The sequence below is a fragment of the Bos indicus x Bos taurus genome, unplaced genomic scaffold (genome assembly GCF_003369695.1).
Source record: "Bos indicus x Bos taurus breed Angus x Brahman F1 hybrid unplaced genomic scaffold, Bos_hybrid_MaternalHap_v2.0 SuperScaffold_100126, whole genome shotgun sequence".
Taxonomy (NCBI): Eukaryota; Metazoa; Chordata; class Mammalia; order Artiodactyla; family Bovidae; genus Bos; species Bos indicus x Bos taurus.
Window position 1 is genome coordinate 171,762 of NW_020867066.1, and position 18,555 is coordinate 190,316.

General features: G+C 38.3%; 1 protein-coding gene across 1 annotated transcript in view; it reads right to left on the reverse strand.

The window, feature by feature from the left end:
• The window catches only part of LOC113888429 (multidrug resistance-associated protein 4-like), a 227,202-nt gene that overhangs the window by 20,588 nt on the left and 188,059 nt on the right, over positions 1–18,555 (reverse strand). Inside the window, 1 exon segment of the mRNA XM_027535552.1 lies at positions 13,053–13,142. Within this exon segment, the coding sequence (XP_027391353.1) occupies positions 13,053–13,142 (90 nt within the window).

The following is an 18,555-nucleotide window of genomic DNA, read 5'->3' on the forward strand; positions in this document are numbered from 1 at the left end:
AGTGAACCTGGGGCCTATTTTGGCAATGGTTCTTTCCCAAGTTTAATCTAATAACTACTGGACTATTCAAGTGTATTTTATTCAATGTCATAAATGTTTTGCAGTGAATGAAAACTCAGGAAAAACAGGACACAACATAACATCCTATTCCCCCCAGGCTATGGGTATAGATGGTTTTTATATTAATCTATCTTCATAAAGTTGTAACCACAAGATCTAAATAAACTAAATTGCCAAAAATAATCTGAAATTACACTGGGTGGCAGGGATCAATTCAATGAATATCTTTTTTGAGAAATATTATACAGTAAGAACCAAACTCAGGATATAGTTGAAGTTAAAGAACAAAACATAAAAATACTTCAAAAATAAAGAGTTTAACAGGCTTCTGGTTCAAGATGGCAGAGTAGAAGAAAGTATCTTCTACTGCAAGAATACCAAATCTCATCCTGCAAGAATACCAAAATTGCAACTAGCTGTTGAACAACCATCAACAGAAGAACACTGGAACCCACCAAAAAAAGATGCCTCATGTCCAAAGACAAAGAAGAAGCCACAGCAAGACGGTAGGAGGGGCACAATCATGATCAAATCAAATACCATACTCACTGGGTAGGTGATCAATAGACTGGACAACCATAATATCAAAGAAGTTTTCAAACTATTGTAAAGGTTCTGAACCCCATGTCAGGCCTCTCAGTCTAAATATCTGATAAAGGGACTGGGAATCCCCTGGTAATCTGTTCTTAAAGGTCAGTGTAATTTGATTATAGGCCTTCCAGAGAAGTGGGGAGAAAAGAGACTCCAGTCTTGGAGGGCACAAACAAAATTTGGGGTACACCAAGACCCAGAGGAGAGGAGCAGTGAGACAACATGAGACTGAACAAAAACTACCTGCTAGTGTTAGAGGGGCCTCCTGTAGGGGCATGGGTCAGCAGGGACTCACCACAGGGACGGGCACACTGGAAGGTCCCCTTGGTGTAAACCCTTTTGGAGGTAGCCATTAACCCTAGCATAGAGCCCAAAGAACTCAGGGCTGAGTAGCCTCAGGCCAAACAACTACCAGGGAGGGAGTGCAACCCCACCCATCAGCAAATAATTGGATTAAAGCTTTACTGAGTAAGGCCCTGCCCACCAGAGCAAGACCCAGGTTTTCCCATGCCAGTCCCTCCCCCATCAAGAAGTTTACACAAGCCTCTTAGCCTCATCCATGAGAGGGTAGACAGAAGAGGCAAAAAAAAAAAAAAAAGCAGTCTTCCAGCAGCTAAAACAAACAAAAAAACATATTACAGAAAGTCAATCATGATGTAAAATCAGAAAGTTATGTCCCAGATGAAGGGACAAGATAAAATCCCAGAAAAACAATTAAATGAAGTGGAGATAGGCAACCTTCCAGAGAAAGAATTCAGAATGATAGTGAAGATGATCCAGGATCTTAGGAAAAGAATGGAGGCAAAGACTGAGAAGATGCAAGAAATGTTTACCAAAGACCTAGAAGAACTAAAGAACAGAGATGAATAATACACTAGAAGGAATTCATAGCAGAATAACTGAGGCAGAAGAATGGAAGTGACTTGGAAAACAGAAAGGTCGATATCACTGACACAGAATAGAATATAGAAAAATGAATGAAAAGAAATGAAGATAGTGTAAGAGACCTCTGGGATAACATTAAAGGCAGCAACATTTGCATTATAAGGGTCCCAGAAGGAGAAGAGAGAGAAAGGACCTGAGAAAATATTTGAAGAAATAATAGCTGAAAGGTTCTCAAACATGGGAAAGAAAATAGTCAACCAAGTCCAGGAAGCACAGAGAGTCCCAGGAAGGACAAACTCAAGGAGGAACACACCAAGACACATAGTAATCAAACTGACATATATTAAAGACAGAGATAAAATATTAAAAGCAACAATGGAAAAATGACAAATAACATACAAGGGAACTCCCATCAGGCTATCAGCTGATTTCTTAACAGAACTCTACAAGCCAGAAGGGAGTGGCATGATATACCTAAAGTGATGAAAGAGAAGGACCTAAAACCAAGTATACTCTACCCAGCAAGACTCTCCTTCAGATTTGATGGAGAAATCAAAAGTTTTCCAGACAAGCAAAAGTTAAGAGAATTCAGCACCACCAAGCCAGCTTTACAGCAAATGCTAAAGGAACTTCTGTAGGCTAGAAACACAAGAGAAGGAAAAGTACACAAAATAAACCCCATCAATTAAGAAAATGGTAATAGGATCATACATATTGATAATTACCTTAAATGTAAATGAATTAAATGCACCAACCAAAAGACATAAACTAGCTGAGAAGATGAGAACATGTGTATGAATGCACTTCCACTTACCATGTCACTCTGCTTGATCCCCCCCAAATTGTATGTAATTATTTTATATTGTTAAGTTCATCATGTTCTCATTACGGCTTACAATTGTAATTATTTTTTATTTTTGTCTGGCTATTGATTGTGAAAACTGATAAACATCTTTTACTATCGTGATTATGTAACTATTGCTCACTTAATACCATTGTATCATGATTGGTCAACAGAAAAATAATAGAACTTTGTATCACCAAAACTAGGATCTAAAAAACAAAAAACAAAAAACCCTATAATCACTTTTTAAAATCCAGATGCATATCAGAATTATCTTGGAGTTTTTTGAAAAATAAAAATGCTCAGGTACAGCTGTTTTTCTTCAGAGCTGCAGATGTTTCTAATGAGAAGCCATGTTTAAAAACAATTGGACTATATGACAATATTTTACTTATCTAGTTTGTTTCACTTTTTCTATTTCATATTCAGTGCTCCCATTTCATTTAGTTTATTTTCTCCATCACGTTTTTGATGTTCTTTCTCAAGTTTTTATCTAGTATAAAAGCTTTTGTATACATATATAAATATGTCTATATATATTTTAGAAATTTTATGAATTTTGCCTATCTAAAAAATTATGACATTTTGATTTCACTTATTTGACTTAGCATAAATAGAATGCTAGATTACTAATTAAAAATATACAAAAAGCAATAAAGGTTTACTGTATAGGATAGGGAACTATAGTCAATATCTTGTAATAAACTATAATGGAAATAATTTCAAAAATAAGATATGTGTATTTGTATAACTGAATAACCTTACTGTGCACCTGAAACATTGTAAGTCAACTACACTTCAATAAAATACATATATTATCAATTTTTTTAAAAAGAGTTTAACAAAATTGATGAGTGATGGCCAATAAGCAGGGATACAGAATTACAATGTCAAGTAACAAAATACCAAGGTTGAATGGGTAACGTTTTCGTGGTATCCTATATGCTGGAGCACTTCTGTGAATGTAATCCTGAATTGTGCTCCTTATTATGTCCAATCCAAAGAAACAGGAATTCTGAGTGAGAATTAAATATGGTACTGGTATTTAGCAATAGCATTAAAGGTACACAAAATCTAAAGGGTAAGATTTGAATTGTGATGCAAGTGGTTGTACTGAAAATTACAAAATGGAAAACATCAGCTTAGTCTCCCACTCCCATTACAAAAAAAGAGAACTTGCTAAGTATTCTTTCTCTGAAATATATTCATAGATTTGCACCAGGTGATGAGACTGACCAAAAGTGTGACAATAGCAAGGCTGTTCTTGCTTTTCCCTCTGAGTTGACTTTGGTAATCCTTGTACATGTAAAATGGTCTTTCTTAAGACTGATGTATTAACTTTGAAGAAATAATCCTACACTTGCCTGACTCAGATAACACCTTGTCATTAATCTGGTTTTTTACTTTCCTTCAGATTGTCCATATCAGCCTGATGAAGAATAAGAATTGTAAGGTGAAAATGTTTTCCAGAAACCATTGTTTCCTGAGACTCAGTCTTCATTTATGAATCAGGATGGTTATGAGAATGATATGAATATGAAGGCCCTTTGTAGTGTAATCATATGATCAAATTATAATTTTAGAAAAAGAGAAAAAGATAATAGAGGCAGTAGACAATAATACCAAGAAATTATAATTAAAAGACTATTGCTTCTTGGAAGAAAAGTTATGACAAACCTACTGAAAAAAGAAGGTGAAAGTCACTCAGTGTTGTTCAACTCTTTGTGACTCCATGGACTGTAGCCTTCCAGGTTCCTCTGTCCATAGGATTTCCCAAGCAAGAATACTGGAATCAGTAAACAGTCGCTTCTCCAGGGGATCTTCCCAAACCAGGGATCAAACCCAGGTCTCCTGAATTGCAGGAAGATTCTTTACCATATGAGCCACCAGGAAAGCCTATGGCAAACCTAGGCAGCATATTAAAAAGCAGAGACATCACTTTGTCAACAAAGGTCTATATGGTCAAATCTATGGTTTTTCCAGTAGTCATGGATGGATGTGAGAGCTGGACCATAAAAATGGCTGACCATCGAAGAAATGATGCTTTCAAATAGTGGTGCTGGAGAAGACTCTTGAGAGTCCCTTGGACTTCAGGGAAATCAAACCAATCAATCCTAAAGAAAATCAACCCTGAATATTCTCTGGAAGGACAGGTGCTGAAATTCTAGTACTTTGGCCACCTGTTGCAAGGATCTGACTCATCAGAAAAAAAAAAAAAAAAAAAAACATGATTCTAGGGAAAATCGAGGGCAAGAGAAGTGGACCACAGGGAATGAGATGGTTAGATAGCATCACTGATTCAGGAGACATGAGTTTGAGCAAACTCTAGGAAACAGTAAAGGCCAGGGAAGTCTGGCATGCTGTAGTTCACAGGGGTCACAAAGAGTCAGGCACAACTTAGTGACTGAACAACTGAAGAATCTGAAAACATATGATATTCCTATTAAATTCCTTGAGTAAGAGAACAGTATAATGTTACATAGGAGAATGTCCTTCTTACTTGGTATATGTTTATATATTTAAGATGAGTTGCAAACTTTAATGAAAATTCTGCAGCTTTCAAAAGTTCAGCAAAATATAGATTGCATAAGAAAGAAAGTAAATATGGAAACATTAACAACTGGTGAATCTAAGTATGTTCATCATATTATCCCTTCCACGTTCCTGTAATTTGAAAAATTTAAAACAAAAGAATTGGGTCCTTAAAGCCAGACAGTCTAAGTGCTGCCTGGTCTGCAACTGGGCAACTTGCTGAACTTTATCTTAGCTTCCAGAACTCTAAATAAAATTATAATGTTGTAACAATAAAGATGTCGACCTCCTATTAATAACATTGTTAGTATAAAATGTGAGTCAGTATAATTCACAACAGTGCTTGATACAAAGAGGTCAGCAGATACTGCCCATTATTAATAACATTATCAGTTAGGCCCTCTTCATATTCTGCCTTATTTTCCTCCTTTATATGTATCTGTACTGAAATTTTATTACAGGGCTTCCCTGGCGGTCAGTGTTTAAGAATCTGCCTACCAATACGGGAGACATTGGTTCAATCCCTGGCCTGGGAAGATTCCACATGCCATGGGGCAACTAGGCCTGTGCATCACAACTACTGAGCCCATGCTCTAGAGCCCTCAAGTTGCAACTACTGAGCCTATGCATTGCAACTACTGAAGCCTGCACACTCTAGAGCCCATGCTCTGCAACAAGAGAAGCCACCACAGTGAGAAGTTTGTGCACCCCAACTAGAGAGAAAGCCCATACATAACAACAGAGACCAAGTGCAGCCAAAAATAAATAAAAACAAAATTTAAAACAAACTTAGGAAGATTTATTACATATGCATTAGCTTGTTTGTCATTTTCTCCATAAGAATGTAAGTTCTAAAAGGGTAGAGATTTTGTCTCATCTGATGACTGTTACAAACCCAGAATCTGCAACACTGAGTGTGTAAAAAACTCTCAAAAGATATTTCCTGGTGGCTGTATGAATAAAATCACAAGTGAATCCGGTCTTGTGACATATCTGTTCCTATAAATTAGAAAATAAATCCATACAGATAGATAATTTATATATATAATACAATTTTCCTATTAAATGTCATTCTAAAAGAAATATACTCTTTACAACAATTAACTGGCACCAGATATTGTAATATAATACTTTAAACTTTGGAAAACACTTAAAAATTATAATTTAAGGGAAATGGAGCAAATAATACTATTCAACATTACACATCCCAGTAGAGAATACTTCAGATCATTTTTAAGCTTGGGAAAATAATAAACTACAACAAACCTGAAAATAATAAACTGAACTTACAAATTCATAACATTTATATCATAAATGTTTTCAAAGTAACCTACTGCATGTACCAACCATGTGCCAATGTCTCTTACAAGAGGTCAACATAGGTATCAGGTGATTTCCATATTTTGTGGAATCTTCTTCTCAAAAGAAAGGCTGGGCAGGAAGGAGACAGTGAAACGCAAGCAACAGATGGGGAAGAGCTTTTACTAGAGCAGGACGAGCAGTAAAGGAAGTAAAGGGGGAGCCCATTCACCTAATACAAGCCCCAGGAAGTCGACATGTGACCTGTCTCCACAACAAGGAATAAACCGTGTGTTTCCTGATGCAGATTTCTGTATCTTGGTTTCCTGTGTGATAAAATCTACTTGTGCCCTAACAGAGACACTATCAATATCGAACCTTTAACTACATGCTTTTTTTCCCAGTTTTGACAGGACAGACTATACCCTTATAAATAATTTCATATACCAGTTACCTAAGCTGTTGTACTTCTGGTTTTTTTTAACAGAAGCAACACATCGATGATTCATTTCCAGTTTTATCTACTGTGATCCTTTAAGATTTGTGGAATACAGTGCTTCATCTTCAAGAACTATTCATGTTATATTTGGAGAGCCGCCCTTGCTTTTTAGGTGACATAATTGGCACTAATTTATGATTAATCTTCTTCAGTTAACTTCAGTTCAGTCGCTCAGTCATGTCCGACTCTTTGCGACCCCATGAACTGCAGCACACCAGGCCTCCCTGTCCATCACCAACTTCCGGAGTTAACTCAGACTCACGTCCATTGAATCAGTGATGCCATCCAGCCATCTCATCCTCTGTCGTCCCCTTCTCCTCCTGCCCCGAATCCCTCCCAGCATCAGAGTCTTTTCCAATGAGTCAACTCTTCACATGAGGTGGCCAAAGTACTGGAGTTTCAGCTTTAGCATCATTCCTTCCAAAGAAATCCCAGGGCTGATATCCTTCAGAATGGACTGGTTGGATCTCCTTGCAGTCCAAGGGACTCTCAAGAGTCTTCTCCAACACCACAGTTCAAAAGCATCAATTCTTCAGCACTCAGCCTTCTTCACAGTCCAACTCTCACATCCATACATGACCACAGGAAAAACCATAGCCTTGACTAGATGAACCTTTGTTGAAAAGTAATATCTCTGCTTTTGAATATGCTATCTAGGTTGGTCATAACTTTCCTTGCAAGGAGTAAGCGTCTTTTAATTTCATGGCTGCAGTCACCATCTGCAGTGATTTTGGAGCCCCCTCCAAAATAAAGTCTGACACTGTTTCCACTGTTTCAGTTTACCATAAAACCAGCAGTTTTTTATAAAGATGAAAATTAATTCAGAAAAAAGTATTTTTCCTTCAAAAATAACCAAAACGAGATGGGCAGCATCCATAGGACTATCTCCCTTCTGAATGCCCATCTCAGTCAAGGGAGAAGGAGGAGAATGAAAAGCATCTTTGCCTTTTAATTGAAGTTCTTAAAGAGGAAAACACTGTCTTTTACTCACTTTCAGGTCAATTCTATGAGTTTGTGCTCAAATTATCAATTTGGCATCATATGTAAACCAATGTCTGGGGTTGGTATCATCCCTTACTGTTTCCCTAGGAACTATTTCTTTATGACATTTGTACACTTTTCAATGAAAGATTTAGTTGTTGTTGTTCAGTGGCTCAGTCATGTCCAACTCTTTGCAACCCCATGGACTGCAGCATGCCAGGATTCCCTTTCCTTCACCATCTCCCAAAGCTTGCTCAAACTCATGTACATTGAGCCAGTGATGCTGTCCAACATATCATCCTCTGTTGTCCCCTTCTCCTCCTGCCTTCAATCTTTCCCAGCATCAGGGTCTTTTCTAATGAGCTGGCTCCTGGAGTAAGGTAGGCAAAGTATTGGAACTTTCAGCATTAGAATCAGATCTTCCAATGAATATTCAGGATTGGTTTCCTTTAGGATTGACTGGTTTGATCTCCTTACAGTCCAATGGACTCTGAGGCATCTTCTCCAACATCAGAGTTCAAAAGTATCAATTCTTCGGTGCTCAGCTTTCTTTATGATCCAACTCTCACATCCATACATCACTACTGGAAAAACAATTCCGGTTCAGTTCAGTCACTCAGTCGTGTCCTACTCTTTTTGACCCCGTGAACTGCAGCACTCCAGGCCTCCCTGTCCATCACCAACTCCTGGAGTCCACCCAAACCCATATCCATCGAGTTGGTGATGCTATCCAACCATCTCACCCTCTATCGTCCCCTCCTCCTCATGCCCCCAATCCCTCCCAGCATCAAGGTCTTTTCAAATGAGTCAGCTCTTTGCATCAGGTGGCCAAAATATTGGAGTTTCAACTTTAACATCAATCCTTCCAATGAACAGCCAGGACTGATCTCTTTCAGGATGGACTGGTTGGATCTCCTTGCAGTCCAAGGGACTCTCAAGAGTCTTCTCCAACACCACAGTTTAAAAGCATCAATTCTGCAGTGCTCAGCCTTCTTCACAGTCCAACTCTCACATCCATACATGACCACTGGAAAACCACAGCCTTGACTAGACGGACCTTTGTTGCCAAAGTAATGTCTCTGCTTTTCAATATGCTATCTAGGTTGGTCATAACTTTCCTTCCAAGGAGTAAGCATCTTTTAATTTCATGGCTGCAGTCCCCATCTGCAATGATTTTGGAGCCCCCAAAAATAAAGTCTGACACTGTTTCCACTGTTTCCCCATCTATTTGCCATGAAGTGATGGGACCGGGTGCCATGATCTTCGTTTTCTGAATGTTGAGCTTTAAGCCAACTTTTTCACTCTCCAATTTCACTTTCATCAAGAGGCTTTTTAGTTCCTCTTCACTTTCTGCCATAAGGGTGGTGTCATCTGCATATCTGAGGTTATTGATATTTCTCCCGGCAATCTTGATTCCAGCTTGTGTTTCTTCCAGCCCAGCGTTTCTCATGATGTACTCTGCATATAAGTTAAATAAGCAGGGTGACAATATACAGCCTTGACATACTCCTTTTTCTTTTTGGAACCAGTCTGTTGTTCCATGTCCAGTCCTAACTATTGCTTTCTGACCTGCATACAGGTTTCTCAAGAGGCATGTCAGGTGGTCTGGTATTCCCATCTATTTCAGAATTTTCCACAATTTATTGTGGTCCACACAGTCAAAGGCTTCGGCATTGTCAATAAAGCAGAAATAAATGTTTTTCTGGAACTTTCTTGGGAAAAACCATAACTTTAACTAAATGGACCATTGTTGGCAAAGTAATGTCTCTTCTTTTTAATATGCTTTGTCACTCTCCTCTTTCACTTTCATCAAGAGGCTTTTTAGTTCCTCTTCAGTTTCTGCCATAAGGCTGGTGCCATCTGCATATCTGAGATTATTGATGTTTCTCCTGGCTATCTTGATCCTAGTTTGTGCTTCATTCAGCCTGGCATTTCACATGATGTACTCTGCATATCTAGGTTGGTCATAGCTTTTCTTCCAAGGAGCAAGTGTCTTTTAATTTCATGGCTGCAGTCACCATCCACAGTGATTTTGGAGCCAAAGAGAATATAGTCTGTCACTATTTCCATTGTTTCCCCATCTATTTACCATGAAGTGATGGGACGAGATGCCATGATCTTACTTTTTTGAATGTTGAGTTTTAAGCCAGCTTTGTCACTCTCCTCTTTCACTTTCATCAAGAGGCTTTTTAGTTCCTCTTTAGTTTCTGCCATAAGGCTGGTGCCATCTGTGTATCTGAGAATATTGAAGTTTCTCCTGGCTATCTTGATCCCAGCTTTTGCTTCATTCAGCCCGACATTCACATGATGTATTCTGCATATACGTTAAATAAGCAGGGTGACAATATACAGCCTTGATGTACTGCTTTCCCAATTTTGGAACTAGTCTGTTGCTCCATATCCGCTTCTAACTGTTGCTTCTTGAAACCTGCATACAGGTTTCTCAGGAGGCAGGTAAGGTGGTCTGGTACTCCCATCTCTTGAAGACTTTTCCATAGTTTGTTGTGATCTGCACAGTCAACAACTTTAGCATAGTCAATAAGACAGAAGTAGATGTTTTTCTGGAATTCTCTCGCTTTTATGATGATCCAACAGATGTTGGCAACTTGATCTCTGGTACCTCTGCCTTTTCTAAATCCAGCTTGAACATCTGGAAGTTCTCGGTTCATGTACTGTTGAAGCCTAGCTTGCAGAATTTTAGCATTACTTTGCTAGTGTGAAATGAGTGCACTGTGCAGTAGTTTGAACATTTGGTAGATATTCTAAAAATTAGGATACTAAATCTTTCATTGAAAAACACACAACAATCATAAATAATTCCTGCAGAAACAACAGTGAGATGATTTTTCAATAAGATATATTATTAAGATAACAGGGTCAATTCCAAAATGAATACAGAGAAATCACACACTTCATTTTGTGAAATAAACTAGCTTCTTTCTTTTTACAGAAAGTTCCAAATGTAGTTTAAATAAAGGTAGATCTTAGTGTCATTGACCACTTCCACCACCTCATTGTTTTTAGAATTGAAAGGCTACTAAAATTTAATATTGGTTTCTACAGATGAACCAATGGGGAAACAATAGAAACAGTGACAGACTTTATTTGCTTGGGCTCCAAAATCACTGCAGATGGTGATTGCAACCATGAAATTAAAGGACACTTGCTCCTTGGAAGAAAAGCTATGACCAACCTAGACAACATATTAAAAATAAGAGACATTACTTTGCCAACAAAGGTCCATTTAGACAAAGCTATGGTTTTTCCAGTAGTCATGTATAGATACGAGAGTTGGACTATAAAGAAACCTGAGAGCCAAAGAACTGATGTTTTTGAACTGTGGTGTTGGAGAAGACTCTTGAGAGTTCATTGGACTGCAAGGAGATCAAATCTCTCAATTCCAGTCCAATTCTTTGGCCACCTGATGTGAAGAAATGACTCATTGGAAAAGACCCTGATGCTAGGAAAAATTGAAGGCACAAGGAGAAGGGGATGACAGAGGGAAAGATGGTTGGATGGCATCACTGACTCGATGAACACAAGTTTAAGCAAGCTCCAGGAGTTGGTGATGGACAGGGAAGCCTGGCATGCTGCAGTCCATGGGGTCGCAAAGAGTGAGACATAACTGCGACTAAACTGAACTGAACAGATGAATTAAGTATAAGCTAGAGATAGTTTTTAACAGTTTTTCCCCCCAATTAATATTTCTTCATTGTCCATGGAACAATGTGCTCTAACATTCTAGAGAAATTTTACTACCTGTGCACCTGTGAAGGCAGTTCTCATGCTTGAAAACAAACAGGAAAATAAGTTACCAGTATTTCAGCTTTTTTTAAAGTGTGTGACAATTTTGCAATTAATTTTATACTATGAATTTAAGAGTAGTGAATCATCCTATCTTTCTTTATATATGATGGTTAACTATTCTCCCCATGTTTTCTCTTCTAGAATTTCACTATAGACTCTTAAGTTAAAATGAAATCAGAGATGCACTTCTTTTCAGGCAAGAGGAAGTGAAGCAATTGGTCCAATTTAGGAAAATAAAACCCCCACATTTGCTGGAAAGCAAGGTGGGTGTGTAAATACTCAGTGCTGATACCCTTCAGAAACCAGAATCACTGGCAGGATATTGTCAAACCTCCAAATCTACTTGCTCACAGTAAAAATTCATTTATTTTTTACAGATTTCAGAGCTATCCCTGGGTGTGTCAGTCACTTGGTCATGTCCAACTCTATTCAACTCCACGGAATGCAGCCCACCAGTCTCCTCTGTCCATGGGATTCTGCAAGCAAGAATACTGGAATGGTTTGCCATTCCCTTCTCCAGGGTATCTCTGGAAGGGTGACAGTAAATGACAGAAAGTGCAAATTCATAACAAAATTAGTGTAAGCAATTGGTCACTGGAATGTGTGCAAAAAGATAAAACCCAAACACAAAAACATAATTCTTTTTAAAGAAGTAAACCACACTTCTCTGAAATGAAGATTAATCAGACATTTAGTACCTATTTATAAGGGCTTACTTTTTAAAAGCAAAAGACTAAGCTAGATCCTATGAGGAATTAAAAGTCTGTCTGTGGTTTAGAGGTCTGGATACAGTTTCTGCCATCATTAGCTTAAAATCAATTTTCAGAACTAGGGCAAATACACAAAATTATTAGTATTAAAATATACAAACCAGCAGTACCTTAACAGTCAAAATTCTTTTCCTGCAAGGGTGAGGAAATTCAAAGTGTTCCAAAGGGAAATAATACACAAATATAACATCCTTTAGAAATGAACTCACCCCTAAAAAACTTAGCAAAAGGTCCAGGCAGGGTTCTATTACCAGTATTCACTCTGAAGCATTATAATGACATGACTGCCAATAATTATTATCACATTCCAATTGTATAATGTAACTTTATAAACACTTTCTTATGAAATTTCATAGCATCTTAATAGTATTATCTCATTTTTCTTTCAGTTAATATTGAAAAACTATTACAGTCTCTACTTAGTAGATGTTTCCAAAGACCAAAGGAATAAAGTAAACACTGTAGGGTAATTAACTTATTAGGTCAGTAGTAGAATTTGAACCAATGGTTTTAATGTTTAGTTTAGTGCACTGCTAAACATGAGTTAGTATATCTAGTTGCTTTGGGTCATGGGGAAAAAGCTAAAATGAAAGCATGAGGGATTATCTTGTTCATTGTTATTATCATCAATATACACATTTTAAATTCACTGATGTCATCAATGTTTTCCTAGGAGGTAAACAAAGTCAGTTAAACTGATAAGCTCCCCTTAATTATCTGCAGTGCTATAAATGTATGCATGCAGATACTGAGGCTAACAAGTGAATTACATTGAATAAATTACCTCTTCTAAGGCATTCCACAGTTCCTTATCCAGATGTTCATTAAAAGGGTCCAGATTGTTTCTCATTGTTCCCGTGAATAAAACAGGTTCCTAAGTAGCCCAAAATAGTAAATGTTATTAGATATTCTTTTAAAATTTAATTCTAATGCCTAAAGAATAGAATTAAAGTACAAAAATATCAAAATTCACTGAAATCATTAATAATAAAGTTGCAAATATCTGCTTACAAAGTAGTATCTCTCAAATAACTTCATTGTACTTCAGTTCAGTTCAGTTCAGATCATTCACTCAGTCATGTCCGACTCTTTGAGACCCCATGAATCGCAGCATACCAGGCCTCCCTGTCCATCACCAATTCCCGGAGTTCACCCAGACTCAGGTCCATCGAGTCAGTGATACCATCCAGCCATCTCATCCTCTGTCGTCCCCTTCTCCTCCTGCACCCAATCCCTCCCAGCATCAGAGTTTTTTTCCAATGAGTCAGCCCTTTGCATGAGGTGGCCAAAGTACTGGAGTTTCAGCAACAGCATAATTCCCTCCAAAGAAATCCCAGGGCTGATCTCCTTCAGAATGGACTGGTTGGATCTCCTTGTAGCCCAAGGGACTCTGAAGAGTCTTCTCCTACACCACAGTTCGAAAGCATCAATTCTTCAGCGCTCAGCCTTCTTTTCAGTCCAACTCTCACATCCATACATGACCACTGGAAAAACCATAGCCTTGACTAGACGGACCTTTGTTGCCAAAGTAATGTCTCTGCTTTTCAATATGCTATCTAGGTTGGTCATAACTTTCCTTCCAAGGAGCAGCGTCTTTTAATTTCATGGCTGCAGTCACCATCTACAGTGATTTTGGAGCCCCCAAAAATAAAGTCTGACACTGTTTCCACTGTTTCCCCATCTATTTCCCATGAAGTGATGGGACCGGATGCCATGATCTTCGTTTTCTGAATGTTAAGCTTTAAGCCAACTTTTTCACTATCCACTTTCACTTTCATCAAGAGGCTTTTTAGTTCCTCTTCACTTTCTGCCATAAGGGTGGTGTCATCTGCATATCTGAGGTTATTGATATTTCTCCCGGCAATCTTGATTCCAGCTTGTGTTTCTTCCAGTCCAGCGTTTCTCATGACGTACTCTGCATATATGTTAAATAAACAGGGTGACAATATACAGCCTTGATGAACTCCTTTTCCTATTTGGAACCAGTCTGTTGTTCCATGTCCAGTTCTAACTGTTGCTTCCTGACCTGCATACAGATTTCTCAAGAGGCAGGAATCCTCTGGACCACTGGGCATTAATAAAAGAAAGTGCTAAAGTATATCATCTTAAGAAAAAATTGAAGACAAAAAAGGAAGATTTGACTTTTTATAAAAATACCTTCCTGGTAATACCTGCTTAATTAAAGAACAAGGCTATAATTATTTGAGGAACTTTATTCAAAACAGCTAAATTATCAAACCTGCTGTGATACTGGGAAATACCAACAGCATGATTAGCTGAAGTTTGTGCCTCAAAGTAAAACACTAAAGATTTTCACATTTGCACTGAAGAATACAGAATAGTCTATTTCCTCCATTGGTAAAACAGTCTTCCAGGAACTAGAATCTCTCCACACGTTCACATGGAATATCTGCACACATGCAAAGAGAATGTCAGTTCCTGGGGTCTGCAGCACCTCTGTCCTTGGAAAGATCACCTCTGATCCTGTACCAGCTGGTCCCTACATTCTCTCACCTGTCCATCAGGATGACCTGCCTCACAGAACATCATTACTACCTGCAAGATCAGGATGACCTGAAACCCACTGTGACATGAGCCATAATAAAGTTATTTTAATTTAAATAGTTTTTCCTCTTTATCTGTTCCAGAAGGAGCCACAAGTAATTTACTATGGAAATATATTCCTCCTCCAGGGTTTCAAGAGAGAATCTTGTTCATAAGTTCATGTAGACCATTTAAGTTTCTTCTGGAAGTCTTCAGTAACCCAGACCACAAGATTATGGGCAGCAGAGAAGAGCCCTGTTGGCTCCAAGAAGTGAAGGGGGCAGAACAAGGGGATGCACATGTGTGGGAACAAGAAGAGAACTGACTCTTCCACAAGTGCCCAGAACTGCTTGGAATCATGGTGTTCAAATCCTGCCTGGCCTTGGGGCTGGACTTTCCTCCTCATTTCACAAAGCTTGAGAAGAAAGATGAAGAAAAAAGACATTTCTTTCCCCTAGACATGAAGAAGAGTGACACTCAAAAAGACCACTGTATCTTCTTTCACTTTTGTCTTAGTTTCAAGTCTGGTGAGACAGAAATGGATACAGAAGACACAAAGTGTGCCACAAAAAAAGATGCATCCCTAGGCAAAATCCAAACTTAAAAAGATAAAGACAGCATTATCTGCACAAAGTTGATTAAATGGCTGATACACATCAAAAGCAATGAAAATCACTGGTCATACAATATTTCAAAATGATTATACAATTGACTAAAAAATCCAAAGACCCAAGTTTAAAGTCTCCCTTGAAGCTAACAAATTTAGAATCAAAGACTGCTTAGACAACCACCTAAGGAGAATAACTATCTTACTTCAGATTTTGAAGAAAAAAAAAAAAAAGTCTTACTTTTTTGCCCAGAGCCACCACGGGAGATCCCACCCATGACAAAGGTCATGTGCAGAGGACCTGACAGGCAAAGGCGGAACAGGACTTGAGGGATTCCCTGGACTTGCTCGAGCATCTACCCCGAAACTAAAATCTGTCTGTCTACTGTTTATTATATTATGCCTTTCACCAACTCTTCTGACATTAATAGGGGGCTATCCCCGACCACCTTTCTCTGAAGAAAATCAACTTAGGGCTCTAGTTAATAGGTCTCCTGGGCTTGAAAGGAGCATTTTAACTTTAACCCCTCTGTCACTATTTTAGCTTGCTTGGCAGGTTTATCCACACTTTTGCAACTAACGCACATGATTGTTCACAACACCCCAAGCATAACCTTCGAGGGATAAAAAAGCTTTATTAGAATAATACTGCATTGTTGAGCCAATGTTTGCTACCAAGTTTCCTTGTCCCTTACCCAATGTGGGCCTGGGAGTGCATTAGCTAGTATAGTTGGTATGCAAGAAAAACAAGCAGTAGCCTTGGCATTAGCAACATAAGACCCTTGAGTTAATAAGTTTTTTCTTTGTTGTAACCCACTGCACCTTTGCTCCATAAGAATGTAACTTTATTTAATACTTTATAAGGGAGACACAGATTGGATAAATAAAGAAGAAGCACTTTAGGGAAAACAAGTTTTCTGGTTGATCAACCTTTAACAAAATAAGGTTATAAAATGTCAATAGGCCTCTGGGCCAGAAGATAATGTGCATAACACAAAGACCCTTGTAAATGGAAAAGTGTGCAAAAAAATCCTGGTCCCGATGAAGGTCAAACTGATGTAATGTTGAGCTGACTCTGCATGACTCTGTATCTTTCACTTCTGGAAATGTGTAACTCAGAGTATAAAAGCTCCTTTTGAAAATAAAGCTGCAGACCCGGCTTCATCAGAGCTTGGTCTCCCCGTGTCATTCTTTATCTCTCTTTCTTTCCTTCCTTTTCTTTCTTTCTCTCTCTCTTCTTCTTTCAGGATGACTCCTTGGAGCACAGGGGCTCTCTGAGTCCATTTTTTTGCCGGGGCTTCTAAGACCCGATTGGGAAAGTGCCCTGCATCTTCACCGGGGAGGGGGCGTCCTGCGTCCTCACCCCACCAAGAGAGCGCCTGCAGCCTCCGTGAACAGAGCAAGTTCTGTGTCAGGAGCTTTATTGGCTTTCTGTGTAAACCAAGGAAGATCAAGCCTCTTTCTCTCCTCTTTACTTTCTTTACTGCCAATGCCGTCCTCCTGAGGGAATCCCTGGATCCTGCTGGGGCTGGACCCCGGTACTCTTTGTAATTATCAGCTTGAAGATTCCAATGAGCCAGGTGATTTCTCTTCCTTTAGCTGTTTCCATATAAGGGGAGGTTGGTACCAGATAGGGGGAGGTTGGTATCCAACAGTCCTCCTCCTCTGATTCTCCTCCACCTTTCCTCCAAGGCTCTAAACCATGGACATGATTCTACCCTGGGATCCAAGCTGAAAGACTCATTTTTGAGGAGATAAAGGGCCTGAAAGAAGTCCCTAAGGTAAGAAACCAGTTTTGAACCCAACTGGAGAAGTGAGACAGGGTCTCTGCTTATAGAAACAAGAATGTTTCTTTGCTCATCATGATTTCTGTGATTTCATCATTTTTTCCTTCAGGTTCCTCTCAGATTGCAATTCACAGCACATAAGGGATCTAGGGTTTGATGAAGTGTTCACCTGGTTTTCAAAGTATATCTAGAGAGGCATTACCTAAGCTAATTTATGGAAAAAAAATATTTTTTTTAAGGTGGATCTTTCTTGCATCATTAAGCCATCATTTGCATGTTTGGGAACAGCAATTTTTGTGGTTCAGGAGAACAGGCACAAGGACCTCATTTAAAGTTCAATCACTGATTTCATAGTCAGTCTCTGTCTACTGTCATCTCCCTTATCTTATTCTCTTCAGGAAACTCCTTGAAGCAGATGAAGCCTGCCAAAGTCTCAGACACTAAAATGGGATCCTTTGAAGAGAGAGAAGTTCCCAGCTTCTGAAGCCCTGACCAACACCTACGGTTGCTTTATGCTGAGCTTTAAACAGCCCTCAGATACTCTATAGGCCTTAAGGAGGTTTTGCTAATTACCACCGAAACACAGCTGATTGTTATGGAAAGAAAAAAGTTTAAGCATGTACCACTGCTATAAGGGTCCACGCTTAAGTCTATCCTGTCAGTTTAAATGAATATATTTGATGATTATGCATATTTATTTAGCAGTATTACATGGAATAATACAGTTAATAAGAATATTTCTGTCATGACATGTCAAATAAATATTTCAAAATCAGTAAAATTAATGAAAACTTGTTGAATGAAAAGAATAATTTATTAAAACATTAACTGATTGAAGCTATATTTTTCTTGGCAGGCAGTTTAAACAAGGTCTATTTGAATATGTTAATCTGTTTCATGCATGGTGTTCATTTTGATTTCTACTCATTCTATTTTCATCCACTTGCCAAGTAAGAAACCATTATATCATCTCCAAAGGGTAGTAAAAATATTCACGGTAGACACATACTGCAAGGGCAGATAAGGGCCAAGTTAATGGTAATTTCTGATAAATATTATTTCAAGTATCCACCTCCAAGCAATGACATATATAAATTAATCTCCTAGGTAAGTGTTGTACACTTCAGTGTAGAGATTGACAGTAGATTGACAGTCAAATAAATATACACTAAATTTATTGGCAAATGTTTATTTTTTATGAAGGTACAAAATGATGCCTCATTTGATAAGAATTAGCCAGCATGGTATGGTACAGACAGAAAAACAAATGTCTCTGTTTAATGTAGGATTTTAAATGAGCACTCATTTTAAATATGTTTTTCATCACAGTTTAAGGTTTTTGCTTTTAA